We start from the raw sequence: 18,687 nt of genomic DNA on the forward strand, positions 1-18,687 counted from the left end.
ACAACATTTATTGTCGCTACATATATATTTATAGTGATAAAATTATGGTCGTCACTAACATATAGTGACAATAACTACTGACAACAGTAAAATTTGTCACTGTTACAATATTTTGTGACGATAAAAATTGGTGTCACAATACAGCCGTTTTTAGTGACAAAAATTTTATCGTCACTCAGATTGTCGTCACAAGAACCTATTTTTCTTGTAGTGTATTTAGCTTAATCATCTCTTATGGTTATGGGTATATATCAGTGCTTTATTATAATGTTCTATCATTCCTCATCTACTTGGTGTTTTTCTAATTAAAGTTTATTATGTTTCAGCATTAAGTTTGTCACTTTTCTCACTTTTCTTGAGCAGGTCATTACAGGGGTGGAAGTCTAAAATAGTGGAGGTCTAATCGTTGCTTGGCTATTGCAACCAGTGGAGGTCTATACCAGCAAAGGACCGGGGTGAAAGTCTAAAATAGTGGAGGTCTAATCATTCTTTCACTTATTAATTGATTTTGTTAAGAAAAATGAGATTACATAGGTAAAACGCAGCTATATATGTTAATACAGTGTGGTTTGATGTTTGCTTGAATTTTTTGGTATTATATCTCTTCATTTCATGGTTATAAAAAACTTGCAGGATCTCTTGAATGCTGTTAGGAAAATCTTAAATTCAAAATAAGATTTCGGTTGCCATGATTTATCTGTCTTAAAGGTGCCAATTTTTCGAATTGGTTGACTTAAAAATGCAGATTTGGCTTTTCCTTTCACTTTCAGTTCGCATTGCCTTCTTGGTGTATCAATAACAACCACTCTTCTTTTGTGTTACCAGAGGAGAGGTACCAAGCATTAAACATCGACATTGCAGGATGTTAATAGTTGGTAAGATGGCTTTGAGACTTAGAAGCTAATAATAATACTACTAGTGACGCTATGTGGCATGCCTGATATCATATTTTTTAGACTTATTGGAAAACAGTGCCTCAAATAGTGAAATTGTCTTCGTGAAGTAGTTTAGATCTATGCAATTGAATCAATTCCACTTGGTGTATTAGAGAATATGGTCGCTGTCATTCTTTCATATGCTTTTTTGGTATTGGTGGTCATCTTGAAATAAGTAGGTTAAATGTTAAGACTTATCATTCAGCCTTGTGTTCATTCTTAAGTTTGTGCAAGTTCAAATAGATTCTTATTTCTTCTTATTTATGTTATTTTATTCCACATAATTTATTTGGAGTATTTTTCTATTGGAGTATCATGATGCTCTACATTGTGATTCTTGGTTGGCTCTTTATATGATTTTGTGGCAGGTTTGTGGTGGATTAAATGAGCTGTACGTTGAGCTGAAGAGGCTTGTGAATTCACAAGAAAAGTTGTACCAGATGGCTAGCTAGTTGCATATTTAATATGTTTAGTATTTTTGTAAGGCATAATAGTATAGATAGAGCAGTTGTTGAGTTTTGACTATATTCAAATCTTGTATGGATTCTTTTTTATGATAATAATATAAAATTAAATATTTTGGATAATATATAATATTATTATTGTTGGTTTTATCATTTATACTGTTATGTATAATTTAATAGATAACGAAGAAATAGGAATCTAATTACGGTAAAAAACGTTATGTAACACTTATACATAACAGATTACCAAACGTTATTAATATAAAAAAACCGTTATGTATAGGTGTGTACATAACAGTGAATATTAAACTTTCATGACGGTTTGAAACGTTATGTATAATACTATAGATAACGGATATAATCCATTACTTATATATAAACATTCGTTATGTATATATGTATACTTAACGGAGAAGTTTAACTTTCATGACGGGTTGGAACCGTTATGCATAATTATTTAGATAACAGATTATCAAGCGTTATATATTTATGGAAAACCGTTATGTATAATAGAATAGATAACGCTTAAATCTCCGTTATGTATGAAATCCACATACATTATGGTAGTTTTTGCACATATATAACGGATAAAATCCATTATGTATGTGCATTTTTGGTGTAGTGAGATCAAAGCAATAACATTTGTATTCATGTTGTGAGACAATGCAAAATATAGCTAGAATCAATAAATAAATAAATTAGACTACACGTTTCGATTAAGCCCAATTTCAATTAAACCATGATCCTATAATGAATTCATCTTTCGATATCATTCATTATTTAACAAGATTAATCAATAGACAATTGGTAATCAAAAGATAAATAATTTAATTGGACAAACACAAAATTTTCAAAAACAAAATTAACTTTCAATTTGAATACCCTAAACCGTAAAATTGAAACTTACTTCATCATAGAAAAGTGATTCAAATAAAATAAATTCAAACAAAAGAACAAGTAATCCATAAAAATAAAAGTAGAATAAGTAAAAGATGATTCTCATAAACTAAGTGTTGCACGTCTTCATCAATGAAATTTCCAACAACAAAGTCTTGGTTAATTATTTCTAGAGTTCTTCCAATGTTACCGTTAAAGGAAAACAAAGGAAAAAAATCGTGACAAAAAAAACACTTATCCAAAACCCCTTCTAATTCAAGAAAAACACGTATAGTTTTTAAAGAAAAACCATCCCAGTCAGCCACGGCTGACAGTTAGCCGCAGCTGACCCGGGGGACTGATCTTCGCTGCTTCCTTAAGTCAGCTATGGCTGACTGTCAGCCGCGGGTGACTTGAGCTTATGTCTTCGTCGTTTCTTCTCTAATGAGACACGGTTGATTGTCAACGGCAAGTGACTCGAATTTATGCTCAATTCCACAATTTTTTACTTTTTACCATCAGTTTCTTCCATTCCAAATGATGAGTACCTAAATCACCAAAATCGAAAACTAAGCTTGACCCGAAAAATTACAATAAAAATCACCATTAAATAAAACAACTTCATAAGAGTATATATCTAAATGTCCAGAAAAATGACACAAATAATGCCAAAAAACTCATACATAGCAGTTGGATTAACCTGTTCAAATAACCGTTATATGTGAGTTAATAAATGTGCTCATACATAATGTATGGCTTAACGGTTAAATAATATTGTTATATATGTTATTAAAAGATAATGTCCATACATAACATATGACTTGACACTGTTATACTTGTATATAAATAACACTACATACATAACACATATTTATAAAAGTATGCTATTTTTACAAAAGTGCGCTCATACATAAAGCATTTCAAATTTTTTTGTTATGTATGAAGTGTTATATATGCAAAAATTTGTAGTTTGTAAACCTTTCTCTATAGCGATATTACCTTTGATGCAAAGTACTCAAGGTAAATATTCTCAATCTTACTATGGATCTTAACTCGGATCCACGAGTTGTATTTTCTTTCACTCTGTTTTTATTGTATTTAAATTTTTTAACCAAGGCGTAGTCACCTCGTATTCAATAGAACATATACAAACTTTGAACAAACAAGATGGCTTGCCAGAATCTGTTGGGAATGAGTTGAAGAATAATGATGTAATGAAACAATCCACACAGTAGGAATCAAACAAAATTGTAAGAAACATAAAAGCACAAGATGATCAAAAATCAAAATCATCCTGGTTAGGCTTGGGGGAGGTGAGCAAAGCTGTGTAAAGCCTAAGCCTGTCTTCTCCAAGCGAAGAGCACCTCGACAATGGCCTCCTCGGCCTTATAAAAGAGAGGGAAGTGAGTGTGAGACGGTGTCGATATCTCCTCCACGCGAGCTGAATGGCAACAGCAGCCCAGGTTCGCCATCCAGGAGAGTAGTAGCGCGCGCTCCTCTTCACTTTCTCGTTCACAAATGTGTAGCGGAAGTGCTGAGTAACATATTTGACATCCTCTGCTTCAAGCCCGAAGGCCTCTGTGGTTTCGAGAGTGACAAGTGAGGAGGAAGACGGTGGAAGCCTCTCAACGAAAGGTCTTCTGAGACACCACGAGAGCAGCTCATCTCCGCTGAAGTTCCCGGGGCCGAGCATGCAACAACTCTTCACCCCATCGCGCAGCATTTGGCTGCTCTGGAGATGCCCTCTAACGATGAACAACATTCTCTGCACCGGATCTCCTTCTCTTGTTATGGTTTCTCCCTTTGTAAATATGAGGGATTTGACACGGTCACATATGTTCTCGAGGACGAGATTGTCCATGTGCTGGAACAATGGCACCTGCCTCACCAAATCTAAACAAAGATGATATTTGATATCTCTCCTAAGCCCTTCTGGAAGATTCCGAGTCATCTCACATTCATCAACTCCGCGCATTGCTGCCCACCGCTGCCTCTCGTAGTTGCGCACCCTCTGCCTGAACGCCTGCGGCAACCGCCTCTTTCTCATCCACCACTCTATGTTCCTCATCTTCAGCTGCATTGCTTGTTTCTTCGACGTAGTCGCGTGCAAGAAAACCTTGATGTTACCAATCAACATTGTGACCAGCAGAAGTCCAGTGGTGAGGACAATTATAATAAACACCACTTCTAGCCAGTCAGTTGTGCTCTCTAGGTTCCCGAAAGTACTATTGTGTTTCCATTCACAAATTAATTCATCATTTTCATATATATCACAACTACAATAAAAATAAATAAATAAAATGGTGTGCATATTGCATACCTTAGAGTCATGAGTCCCCAAAATATCGGAAACAATACTTTCTCGAGACGATTGTTATTGGTAACGAGCTGAACAGTCCACTTATAAGCACCATAGTCGAAATTGTCGTAATTTTGTAGGCATGAAGACCTTGCATGTCTGTTCTCACCCCAAATGAACCTTGTTCTATCACTGATGAGATCTTTAGTTCCATAGTAAATCGAATCCTGGCACGCCATCATTGTTATATCGCAACTCTTGGTGACCATGCATTGCTCCTTCAAGCATTTTGCAGCCCGTTGGATGCCTAGCAAATACCAGCATGCTCCTACAGCCTGTCAAATATTTTATTAATTAATACATTTTCATCCATATTCAAACATCAACAAAACTTCAAATATGCTCTCACCTAATCAATACAACTTAGTGCTCGTTTAGTTCAAGTATATGAATGAAAATGGAATGAAATCCAATAAAGGGGAGGATTGGTAACAATAATTATTATTTTTATTGAGTGTTTGGTTCAATAATGGAAATGAATCATTAGTAAGGATTTTTCTTTCTTTTGTGTGTCCTCTATTTTGAGGGGTAAGAAATTGGGCAATTGTGTTACCCTCAAGTAAGGGTACCCAAACCAAACAAAAAATAATGAATTCAACTAATTGAATTTCTTTTTAAGCTCCAAAAAAGCCAAACCAAACATGGGCTTAATTAGATCGTTCTCACTGTCTCATGCGACTTTTTTTGCTTATTCAATTTTTGTATTTTATTAAAAATATATTTTATTTTTCTTATGTTACTACTTTTAATTACGAAAAGTAAAACTTGTTATCTTCAATATTAGTTTAGATATTGAAACTGAATGGACACATTAATATATGTAACTCACTAAAAATAAACAACACTAATAAAAAAAAATACTAAAGGTTCAAGTACAACAATATAATTTAGAAAAAATTTATTTTAAATCAAGTTTATAATATATGTGTCATTATATATATATATCCAAGGTCAAGAGCCTGGGCCAGAGCTACCAGTACGGGTTTCTGAGGGATAGGGAAAAGGTACGAGCTAACGAAACTTCCGGTACTAACGAGTTTCTTGTCCGAAGGTGCTCTAACGTGTTGCTACTAGTTCGAATGTTCCGTCCAGTAACGGATCAAAGGGTCATCTTCCGTTCCGGAAGCGCCTATCGAATACAGTGTACGCGACGGGTGAGTCCTTGCTAACAAGCAAACAAGTGAGCGAAATGAACGAAGTTCCGAGTTATCGTAGATAACGAAGCGAACTGAGTTGTGGTCGAAATATTGTTTTAGGAACTAGCTTCTTCTTTATCTTTGGATTCATATTAGACGACCTAAATGTATTGTGTAATATATAGAAAAGATGCTATATACCTTTGGCTTCTCTCTTGGTTCAGATCTAGTATCTCAATATTTTTTCTACCACCTGTGTCACTCTATCAAATTAATCAATTTAATAATTAATATTTTAGAAATAAATTTATTATGCTATAATGGATCATAACTCAGTAATTAACATTTATAACAAAAAACAAATTGAAACTTTTAAAAATTATATACCCCACTTATAAAATTATCAACCCTTAAAACTAATTATTAACTATTAAACTGAAATTAATTACAAAATAATAATTATATATTTTCTAATTTAGTATATAAACTCTAAGCAATAAGTATAAAATTAAATTTAAAGAAAAAATGAAAATAAATTTTAAAAATTAAAAAAATACAACGCTCGATCTCGCTTCCCCAAGATCTACATTATTCAAATGAACATTCGATTAATTGCAAGTTGTCCTTTATTATAAAGAGAAGTATCTAGATTTTAAATTATATATAACCAAACCATTTACTACCACATGCTTAAGTATTAAGTTTTAAAAAAAGGAATGTTGTTGTGTTGTTAGAATACTTACATGAGATGCAACAAAGTAGGCGATCATGTTGAGAGCAATGCCCCACCAAACAGTGCCAAAAATGTAGCCAGAGAAATTTTGCATACGGCGGAGCAGACACACTGAATGGTAGATTTTGGGCAAATATTGGAACACGAACATTACCAACAACACCGTCATCACCACCGTCGTCCATCCTCTTTCTAGAAGCTTCGGGATTACAACCCAAATTACAATCTGCATATAAATTACATGTATTAAACAATCGTCACTCGAGATCGAGTCTACTACTTCTTAAGTCATGTACTTCTTAAGTCATGTAGAACTCTCTCTTTCTATTTCACATTTGACAACTATTCCAATTAAACCCCGACTATATAGTCGTCCTTACGTCTTCCAAACCCGAACCCGAAATTCACTAAGTGCCTAGGACAGTGGAAAGAGATTTGATTCCTTAGGTTTAAGATATCCCCTGCCTTGTTGAGTAGAGTTTATCTAATTTTTTATTCTTTTCGCGCAGTAAGCTTAGGAATACGTTTATTTGCTAATATGATGGCCGGTCATATCGCCAACTACCTTCTCGTAGCCTTCGTTTCCTGGCTGTTTAGTGTAGGTCAGACTATTTCAGAGGTGAAGTTCAGTCCGGCCACTTAGTGATCGGTCCGCTAGTTCACGCAAATCCAAAGAAGCTCTTTCTGAGTGATTTGATTGGATTGTTTTTTGGTGATTGTTACCCGATTGCATTTATTGAAATGAAAATTAATATTTATGTTGATATTGTTTTCATTCTTCATACCCTGGGAGGCCGCTTGGATTACTGGAATCGCTCAATTGAAGCCACGGAAGAGGTTGACTTTGTACCACCCGGAGGTCATATAGATTTTTTTCATCAGATAATAACAATTGCTTAAGGGGGACATTTCAAATTTATTATTTGTACTTGGCTAGATATATCATCTAAAGGTAATGTTAAAAATAGGTAATGTAAAAGGGGTGATATCATATCGCAATAAATGAAAAATATATGCGATGTGAAATTTAGGAAATGCATTATTTCACTAATTAATATTAATGAAATTATAATTAAAATTTCATTAGGTTTTTCAAATAAAAATCACTCTCTCCATTCACGAAAATTGTATGGTAGAGTGGAGGGCAAGAATTTTAATAAATAATGAGGATATATGTATATTAAAGTATAAAAGAAAGTCTACCAAAATTGAGTGGAGATAGGGACTCACTAAAGTTGATGTGTTAAATGCTTGAGTATTTTGTAAATATTAAGTGTGAATGAGGTTTAAAACATAAGGTAATGAGGCCCGGCCCTTAGTCTGCGCCTGTGCTCTAGACTCAAGGGTTTAAGTTTCTTACGTTGTTCTCCGTTTTTCGTTTTCAATAAAAGTTCTATTTCAGCAGAGGTTTAAAACATAAGGGGTAGTTTCTAAAAAAAAGAAAGCATGCAATCTTTGTGGATGAACAATAATAATAAATATATAATCTTTGTAGATGAAGGGAGCTATAAATATATATTTTTCTTTTATTTGAAAAAAATAATTAGCTTGGATATTTTATTTTTTTGTTTTTTGAATTGGAGGATGAAGGATTAACATTCATACCCCTATCATTAAATATTAATTCACAATACTGGGATAAAATTTTAGCTTAAATTAAACACACTGTAAATTGATCCGAGACTCATGGATAATATTAATTCACAATACTGAGACTCATGGTAAAACAAATAATAAAATAATGGATCCGAGATGTCGAGTTGCAACGCCCTGGGACGAAGTGCGAATTGATCGCCGGTGCAAAAGAGATACGGATAAGGAGCGGCTCCGATTAAGACTTCCAAGCGGAGGGGCACATGAATGAACATGAACACACCCGAATGAGAGGGATTCCGAAAATATGTTGGAATGGGATGGCATATTCGAGGAGAGCTTAAATGATTTGATTGGTGCTACTCATATCAACAAGATGCATCTTCTTTTTGGTGCCCACATGGAAGAAACTCCAAGGCTAAACATGCTTGGCTTTGAGCAATTTCATGATGGGTGACCCCATAGAAATTTCTCGGAAAGCGTGCGAGTGAGGACAAAACACGCTAAAAAAAATTCGTGTTGGTTTGTAAGGATAATCGTCAAGTCTGGAGCCGGACTATTACCCAAGTGGGTTGGGCCAGCCAAAGCCCATCATTGCTCATTCATAGCCAAGTTCGGCCCATTTCAAGTAGATCCGGTCGAACTGGGGTTTCGATCTATAAGAATTAATTACTCCTTCTCATCCGACAAGAGTGTGTATTACTTTTGATGGTATGGATATTAATAAATGTTAGAATAGTGTATTACTTGGAGGAAGGAATCCACTTAATTAATCTTATAATGTAGCAGTTAGCGCCACGAGTTCGACTGCGTCTCTTACAACGGATGGTAGCACACAACCAAGATTATATATTAAATTTAAGGGCAACAGTACTAAAATGTGATATACAATATTTATTTATATTATTTATTATATCTACCTATTTTATCGTTATAACATAAAAATTCTTTTGTATTTAAAATTCTTCAGTTAAAGTTGTATACGATTCATTGATTTTTTACATATAAATTAAGTTATTATTTAAATTCAACAATTTTAAGCGCATCATAAGTAACATGGTGATTATTGAAATGTGAGAGCCCACTATATATTAAGATTTACTAATAAATGCATATAGAAATTATAAGACTTCTGAATCAGGATAAATATATATATGAACCACTACGGAAGCTGAATATATGAATTAATATGCTCGGTATAATAATATTACTAAAGTAAGATTAATAATTATAGATAGGTAGAGTAACTTATAGAAACGTGTGTGCGGGTAAATTAAGGAAGCGGCCCTGTGACCCGTGTAAGGACACATGTGCCTGTAGTTGTAAGCAAGCGATGTGAGGCTAACATCAGTCATTAGTCATTACCGCATAAGCAATACACTAATAACAATTCAAGTTGATTTTACACATCCTATTTTGTCTCATTGCTTCATCAAACTACAGCTTCGATAATTCCAAAAGAAAACCCTTGCAAAGTTTAGTAGCATACCAAATTATATATACCAACAGACCTTATATATGTATCGTTTTTCTCGTGACCACTAAAGATTAATTGATGTATATTTGAGCAAAAGAATTTCAGGGGTTATATATACCAACACACCTTATATATGCATCGTTTTACTCGTGACCACTAAAGATTAATATATTTGAGCCGTAGAATTTCAGGGTGATATAATTTGAATGAAGTAATAATTATTAAAAGGAAGGATAATTAATTCCTTACCTGAGGCAACGGCAGGATGACAAAGAGATCAAAAGTGAAGCCCTTGCGCGATTTGAAGTATTTCAAGGCGACGGTGGCGGGGTCATGCATTCGGCGGTCGGGGCAGCGGTTCATCTTGAACTGCAGCCAGACGTTCCAGAGGTGCAAGGCGTCGATCATGCAGCGGAGGACGGTGACGGTGACGGCGAACCAGCCGTCGACGAAGAGGCACATGCAGCTCTCGCTTATGGAGAGGGTGTAGAAGAACAAGGGGTCCACGAAGAGCCCCACCGCGCAAACTAAGAGGAACAATCTGTTCCATTCCTGCACCCACGTCGCTCTAGGGTCCAAAACCTTACCCCAGAACCGCCACTCGCGGCGTCGGGAACAGCAACCGCCGTCCAAGCTCGCCGGATTAATTACCTCCTCCTCCTCCTCTGCTTCGTCGGAATCACTCTCGTCATTGCTGTAGTTGTAGTGGAAGCCTTCTTGCTCGCAATTCGGCATGTTAATGTGTTTTTCTCTTTGAGAGAATTGTTAATTGAATCTGTTGGGATTAGGGAAAAGGTAAGACTAAGTTGGTGAGTGGTGAGACAAAGTGCGTAGTCCAGACAGTTGAGTAGGGCAGCAAAATGACGCCAAACTGATATTATTCTCAAATAAGTTCGAACGACACAGGTTCCATGCAGCTTCGTCGTTTTTGTTCTTTAGCCCATCAATTATTTATGTTAGCGACATTTACACACACACACCTACACATGCATATATACATTTGTATGTATAGGTATGTCATATGCACTATTTTATTGCAGCATCAAACGACAAAGGGCGTACCGGCATCGATCACGTCCCATGAAGAGCCGTTTGAGAATAAAACTGATACATATATCATTTTCAGGTTCGCAAGAATCAAATGATCTGCACATCCCACCCACCGTTCATTCAAGGCTGATCGTTTTCTATATAGGTGTGTTGTCTTTGATGAAAAAGGGGGTAGAAAACTTATTTTACACTTTGCCACATGTTCTATAGAGTAGGTTGGTGAGTGGTGAGACAAAGTGTGTAATTACTTTGATGCCCTTGCAGTTACACGTCAATTCACGGCCTCTTTGGATTCATTAATTTGCTCCTACCTTTTACATGTTTGAGCTATTAATTTATGGTTGGGAATTTTCTATGTTAATTTCTTCCGTCAAAATCAATACATATGTCGTGTATAATATTTACGTACGTAGTAGTTTGTAAGGCTTCAAATTTCTACCCAAAAATGACTTTAAATCATAATTTATAAGTAGAAATTATAAAAATAATTTCTACTTATATGGGATTTAGTACTACAAAAAAATTAATCAAATCACAAAAATATTTTTGTTACACATAGGTGTCACAATTTACTTTTGCTCTCACACAAATTCACACACACACACACAAAATATTATTATATTACTTTAATTATTAAGGAAATAAAAAATTTCAAAGAACTAATTATAAAATATATTGTCATAAAAAATGGCTACACCTTTACATGTTACAAAAATAACTAAAATTTTGCATACCATAAAAATAGTTACACACTCAAATGTCACTGAATTTAGTGACATGCCTTTATTTTTGTGGCACGCATAATAGTTATCTAACTAAAACATGTCATAATTTTATTTAGTGACATTCATAATTAAGTGTAACCATTTGTCAAAAATCATATCACTATTGGAATTTAGTTGTAGTGTATGCAATGTTGTCTCCATTCCCTTCACCATCCTTCACACAATCATAAGTGATTGATCACTAATTAATTTATTAGAAACAAAAATACCGCAACTAACACGATGTAATCGTAGTATAAGTAGTAATCGAATATCGTATTCACAGAGACTGATAATCAAAAATACTTACAGTAATCCTAATGAATACTACTGCAATATCTAGGCAAGCAAAAATATGATGGATAATAAAAATAAAATCAACACTAAGAAAATAAAATCAGATAGATAAATTAATAAATAAAACTGATCCTAGGGAATGTAATTTCAGTAATCAAATCTACACCATTAACATATTAATCCTAATTACCAGTTTAATCTAGTCCTGATGAGAGATCACAAAACTCACAATATATTATCACCATAGTAATCTATGAGAGTAGATTAATGTACTGTCTATTACATATAAATATCAAGAAGAAATATACTGACTCCCAAAATTACATATATAAGAATAGCCCCTTATGATCCACCTATCTCTATCACCTGTAAGTATCAAGAAAAAATATACTGACTCCCAAAATCACACAAGAATAGCCCCTTATGATCCACCTATCTTTATCACCTGTAAGTATCAAGATAATTTCCCCTATTTTCATTTTTAGTGATTAGCCTGGTTGCAAAAAAAAAGTAGAAAATTTGATTAAATTCACTAGTTTCGGCAGGTACAGAACATTTCCCACCAAAAGATCAGTCCAATAATACCACTCACTACTGGTAAATAGCGTGTTACGCACCCGTTCGCCACTTTGTTCTCAACTCTTCTCACCTTCTGGGCGAGACAAGCTACGCCTTCACAACCACGCCAAAACCCTTGTTCGTTCGCTGCAATTTGCTCTCCAGGGAGCGACGGAACGCCCAGATTCACTTCTTTCACTACAAGAAAAATGCTAATAGACGACACGCAAAACTTGTCATCTATTAGAAAATCGTCTGTCATAAATGAAAGTGTAGTCTATTTAGGGGCGCTGATAGACGACACGCGACCGCATGTCGTCTATTTGAGAATACACGACAGACGGCCGCGTGTCGTCTATTTGTTGACTGTTTCAATTTTATATTTTTATTTTGCAATTATATTTGAATTTCCTGCTTTTTCAAATAAATATTTAATTAAATCTGAAAATTCATAATAAAAAGCTAAAAATACATATATTAATAGTAAAAATTCATACATTCATTCAAACATCGTTCGACCAATTTTACATTCAAACATTGTTCATGAAGCTACTCAAAAATATGTATAAAAAGTACTCCCTCCGTCCCTGAAATAAGTTCCTCTTTTTCCATTTTGGGACGTCCCCCAAATAAGTTCCTCTTTCTTTCTTTCTATTTTGGACAACTACCCACCACTAATAATATTTTATTTATTCTTACTTTTCACTTTTTCACCACTTCCAATATGAATTATAACACTTTTTCACCTTTTCACCACTCCCAATACTAATTATAACATATTTTTTTTCCACTATCAATACACTTTACCATTTTCCTTAAAACTCGTGCCGTCCCCAAAGAGGAACTTATTTTGGGGACGGAGGGAGTAATAAACATTGAATACTTCAGTTCTTCTCCAATGACTGCAACGAAACTTCTTCTCCTTCTTGAACACCCCCATCACCATCACCGAGAGAACCTGAACCATCCAGAATAAGGCAAAATCAGATACGCGAAAGGGATCAAATCAAACACGAGAGACGGAGACGGACGGTTGGGACCTTAGTGGACTTGAACACGATTTGAGCAGGGTAGTTGAGGAAGGCCAAGGAGCCCTTGGTGAGACCATTGGAGCCCATGAGCACAGTTGAGAGCTTTACATAACTCTTCCATGGATTCACCATTTTCTTGGTGGTGAATCCTTGGAGATATATCAGCAAAATGTATACCCATCCCTGCACAAAGGTGAAGTACCACCCATAATTGCAATCACCAAAAAATATCCAATTTATTCAATGTATACTTCAATTTTTTATATATATAATTAAGTATGATTAAGGGGTGGATTAAGCCTCTTACCTTAATTGAAATCTGTTAAACACATATTCCTGAAATTTTTATCAAAATTTTATAAAATCAGATAAATAAATTAAACTGATCCTAGGGAATGTAATTTCAGTAATCAAATCTACACAATTAACCTATTAATCCTAATTACCAGTTTAATCTAGTCCTGATAAGAGATCGCAAAACTCACAATATATTATCACCATAGCAATCTATGACAGTAGATTAATGTACTCTCTATCACCTGTAAGTATCAAAAAGAAATATATTGACTCTCAATATTACATAAGAATAGCCCCTTATATGATCTACCTATCTCTTCTAGGTCTCAAACTTAAAATCATATCACACATTCGTGAATTTACTAAACAGTTATCTACGCTAGGTCTCAAACTGAATAACGAATCATGTAATTTATTGGCCAGATAATCCACAAGAAACAGGAAGCAGGAATTGTAAATCAGACTCTGGAAGGCAAAAAGCTATCAATAAATCAATCACATAAATTCAACCAACTACACACAAACCCTAGAGTTAGAAAACAAACTAGCCGAACATAAATAGATAAATAAAAGACATTATAAAAGAAAAGTAATTAAATAAATGAAATTGATAGAACCCGAAATAAATCCTGAATGAACAACATGGATCTTGAAGTCTTGCAAAACATAAATCTAGTCTATGAAAACAATAAAGTTTTAAGTTTAGGAAAAATAAATTAAGAATGCGGTCCCTAGATAGATCAACAAAAAAAAATTCTATTTGTTGGCGCATGGTAAAATCTAGTCTAAACATTCGAAAATACAGATAAACTTGCGCAAAATTAAAAAACGCAGACATATCGGCGACCGGAACGACAATCACTAAACCGGTCGCTGAAATCCTTCTCTCCCTCATAGTAATATCAGCGATAGCTGATCTTCAAGGACGAGGCCGAAATCTAGATAGCGAGTTCGGCGATATCACGCAAGGCACTATTCTAACACAATACCAAAACTAAAAACCATAAAAATAATTCAAAATTAGTGTTTATTAGCGACAATAATTAATTCAAAGTTCAATCAAATCATCACAAGCAAATTAATTAATTACACAAATTCCATTAAAATATACTCCCTCCGTCCCGTTATTCATGGCACGTGCCTTTTCGGCACGGAGATTAAGAAGTGTAGAATTAAGGAAAACTACATATTTAGTGTTATTTTAATTAAACTTAAATTAATTTTAATTAAATAATCCTTTCCCTCTCCCCCACACTAAATTCAACATAGACTGAAGCATCGACGGAGCCGCCGACTTCCCTTTGTCTCGGGCGCTGCCGACTTCCCAAAATCCAGCACCTCGTCTCAAATCCACAAATCCATAAACCAAAAATCAAATCCCCAAAATTCCCAAATCCACAAAACGAAAAAAATCAAGAATAATTCGATCTGAGATCCTATTCTAGAATAATGACGCTTGAGATCTCAGATACTACTCTGGATCCCATCGTGATCTGCAAGGATGAATTCTTTTATCCTCGCGATTGGAGACAAAGGTTCGCCTCGTGAGCCATCTCCTTGGTGCTGTTGTCGTGTGTCAGGAGATGCAACATCTCCAGCGGCAGAGTCTCCAACGGCGTGGGTGGAAGAGGCAACGACGGGGATAGTGCAGGGGTGGTGGGGTGGCAGAGGTGGCAACGTTTGTAGAGGAAGCGGCGGTCAAATGTATTGTCGTGCCGCTACTAGGGTTTGGACGGTGGTGGACAGATCTAGAGAAATCTCCATGTTCTTTCCTCTGTACACCGAGAGTGAAGGATGAAGTAGGAGGCCGAGTGTGAAGGAGGAAGTAGGAGGCGGCGGCGGATGGCGGCCATGGATGGCTAGCTGCGAGAGGCAAATGTGGGTGGGGGTCAAGGTGGGAAGATGAGGAGAAAGAGAGACAGATGGGTGTGGAGAAAGAGAAGAGAGAGATAGGCGGTGGGTAAGATGAGAGAGAGAGAGAGAGTAAAAAGTCACTGATTAAGAATTTTAATTAAGCCCTAATTATGGTCCAAAAACGAATACAGTTCATAAATAATGGGACGGAGGGAGTATTTAATTAAGCATTTGATGTAAGAACTACTTATAAATCATCAGTGTTACTCATATACACACATAACAAAAGTGTTTTCCCTACTCATCAATTACAAGACCGTGTTCAACCATTCCATCAACAACTAATAATAATACTCCCTCCGTCCCGATTCAATACGCCACAAGCCTTGGACACGAATGTTAAGAAATGAATAATCTATAATAAAATAGGACAGATAAAGTAACTTTTGTGTCCAAAAAGTAGGAGACAGAAATAAAGAAAAGGTAATTATGTGTGAGGTACAATGACCTTTGGTGTAAATAATGAGTTATATGAGGATATTTGTTATGTATTGACTTTCCATTTTAAGAAGTGGCCTATTTAATTGGGACGTCTGAATAAGGAAACATGGCCTATTGAATTGGGACGGAGGGAGTATAAAAATAGTATGCAAACTCACTTTTAATAAGATTTACAAGGGTCTATACATATTACAAGATATACCCATTATAATTCACGACTATCACCAACCATACTCATATCACAAATGTTGTCATACTTCACATAAATCATTAGTATCTAAACAATTTAATCTAAATAATTATTACCAGAGATTGAAGTGAACCAATCATCCAAAGATGATGTTTCATAACTATCTCCCTCATGAACTTCACCATATAAAAATCATATTGATAGCAGTCTGGTAGTTTGTGTTGAGAAAATTCTATACTTTGAGTAATGCTAGAACCCAAGAATGTGAACCCTAATGATGACCAAAACCAACTAAAGAATCAGGAAGTTCCCAACTAAAAAATAGTATCCTAAATTTTAAGTTTAAGAAGAAAAGACTAAACGAAATTCTACGAAGAAGTCTAAGGTTGCTATAATCTCAGCTGAAAATCAAACTACAAAGGTAAATCAAGAGACGATCTAGCTGGGAAAAAAAATCAGATTGATGAAGCAATCCCAATCTGAAGGATCAGTAGATGACCATGCTGATCAGGTTCGTGCCAGACCACCAGTACTAGACTTTGCTGAACTAAAACGCGGACTGATTGAAGATCAGTCTAGACAAGCTGATCGAATGAAAGATACCAAGCTGGCACGTTCTCAACCTCACTTATGCCACGTCAGCCCTGAAATCAACAAGCTTAAAGTGATGTCAACCTTTAAAGCATATCAAGATATTTTGAACATTTAATGCTACATACTTTGCATTAAGTGTGAATCTCACTTTTTATAAAAAGGTACAGGGATGTCTGCCGAACATCAAGTGTAGATGTGTAGATCCATGACGAGCCCATTTTTTGTGCTATTTTTCTTTGTTGTGTCTAGGTCTAAATCGAGTCATTTGTGTGTGTTTTTATTTATTTTTGTGTCTGGGAGGACACTTGCTTAGATAGGGCTTCGTGGAGCCAAAATAGGCAAGATGAAGCGAATCCGATGAGATTTGGGAAGACACCTCAACGATCAAGTCTAACGAAGCCTGTAGGTTTGATACAATCCAAAGATCGAGAGTCACATATGCTGACCTGCTGCACATGATGTTGATCAAGTTGGTAGTACTACTCCGAAAAAGAGCTTTATCGAGTCCTGGGTATTTTGGAGCAGGTTCGAGAGAGAGTGTTGCAGCCAAGGCTATCTGCCGCTGACCAAGAGGCTGGCTTGACTTACGCTCCAAAACCAGCATCCACCACGAGAGGTATCGAGGGCACGAGAAGGAGCGGGATGAAGACAGGAAGGGTGAACAGGGAAGGATCCATCATGACCAGGCATCCAGGGCACGATGCTGATGTGGTAGATCCGGTGCAAGAAGATAAGGCGGGGGAATATTCTTTTTCCCATGCGCGGAGTGGATATGCTTGAAACTTCAGGATATGCACGGATCATGGGTAGAGATATCCAAGGAAGAGTCCTCAAGCATGAAGACTTTGCCTAGGGCAGCCTGGACACTCCAATTGGAGTCGGACTCTTCCAAAGCCCTAGCTGCGTGTTGGCCTTCGGCCCATGCCTGGATTCTTATAAATACCTGTTTCCATTTCATTTTTTGTGTGGTTGATTGTCCAAGAGCGAACTAGAGGAGTGAGGGCGAGTACCAAAAACAATCTTTTACTTTTCTGCATTTAGTAGTTAAAGTCCCGTTTTGGGTAAGACATTTAGTTTATACTTTTTGTTGGCAGCGTAGCATCCTGCCTTATTAACCCGTAATAGTAAGTTTACTTTATTTTATTTCCATGTCTTATTTATCTTTTGTTTTTGTAATTTACTTTATGTCTAGCTAAGTTTATCGATTTGGACAAGGCATAGATGATGTGGATATGAACTTATAAACTCTTGAGGTCTAATTGTGTGCTTAAGTAATTGCATGATTTTGTTCCCGAAGTGTTGTGCATTATAACCAAGTGTCTATATTGACTTGATTAGTTAACAGGCCATTAATTAATTGAGTAAACTTAGATCACCAATAAATCAAGATTATAGGGTGTGTACGATCATTGTGCGTCTTGAGAGTATTTGTGGGCACTGGAAGTTGAAGTACACTTCGGTCTACCTAAGTTCAATATCGGGTTTATCTAGGGTTAAATGCTTCTCATTTTAATTGTGGTTGCTGTTAGGTTTATGGTAAAACTTATAAAAAATAGGGCTTAGGGGAAAACAAGCGGCTCCTTTGACCATGGCGATTTTTCACGTCTCCTAGGCTGCTCCTTCGTCGAAGTTTTGGCCGCCGGCGATGGTGTCTTTCCGTCCTTCAGAATTTCCACCATTGGATAACACGGTTTTGCCCAGGGCTACTCTACCGCAGTCGCTATCTAGGGTTAGGGTTTCAGATTTTGTCATGGCGACTTCTCCTCCGATCACTCCCATGTCTGCCGCGCTATTTTTGGTGCAATCTGGCGGGAATATCAACGCCATTCGGGACTGTTCCTTGTTCCCGAAGGTGGACCAAGCCGATATCTTGGTGGCGGCTAGGGTTCCTCCTTATATTGTGCAGCGCGAGTCCTCTGATTTCACGTCGGCGGGGCCGCGTATGGATGGGGTTCCGCTTGGTTTTGAGGCGCAGTCA

At 36.1% G+C, this 18,687-nt stretch overlaps 1 protein-coding gene and 1 long non-coding RNA gene across 2 annotated transcripts; one reads left to right on the top strand and one right to left on the bottom strand.

Moving 5' to 3' along the window:
- Positions 1 to 3,447: 3,447 nt before the first annotated feature.
- Positions 3,448 to 10,641, bottom strand: LOC131014012 (cyclic nucleotide-gated ion channel 4-like). Its single transcript, XM_057941949.1, has 4 exons — positions 9,823 to 10,641; positions 6,514 to 6,729; positions 4,596 to 4,909; positions 3,448 to 4,500 (listed from the first exon to the last, which is right to left on the bottom strand). Exons 1-4 carry the CDS (start codon positions 10,306 to 10,308, stop codon positions 3,552 to 3,554), a joined length of 1,965 nt encoding a protein of 654 aa, XP_057797932.1. The 5' UTR covers positions 10,309 to 10,641; the 3' UTR covers positions 3,448 to 3,551.
- Positions 9,986 to 10,904, top strand: LOC131014033 (uncharacterized). Its single transcript, XR_009097953.1, has 2 exons — positions 9,986 to 10,479; positions 10,614 to 10,904. It is a non-coding gene; the product is annotated as an uncharacterized LOC131014033 (long non-coding RNA).
- Positions 10,905 to 18,687: the final 7,783 nt, after the last annotated feature.

Source organism: Salvia miltiorrhiza, chromosome 3 (genome assembly GCF_028751815.1).
Source record: "Salvia miltiorrhiza cultivar Shanhuang (shh) chromosome 3, IMPLAD_Smil_shh, whole genome shotgun sequence".
NCBI lineage: Eukaryota > Viridiplantae > Streptophyta > Magnoliopsida > Lamiales > Lamiaceae > Salvia > Salvia miltiorrhiza.

Excerpts from the sequence above, each read along its gene's own strand:
- LOC131014012 (XM_057941949.1), bottom strand. The coding sequence starts at position 10,308 with ATGCCGAATTGCGAGCAAGAAGGCTTCCACTACAACTACAGCAATGAC. Across the intron at positions 6,730-9,822 it reads TCATCCTGCCGTTGCCTCAG|ATTGTAATTTGGGTTGTAAT; the intron begins GTAAGGAATTAA and ends ATTTATATGCAG. Across the intron at positions 4,501-4,595 it reads TGGGGACTCATGACTCTAAG|TACTTTCGGGAACCTAGAGA; the intron begins GTATGCAATATG and ends GAAACACAATAG.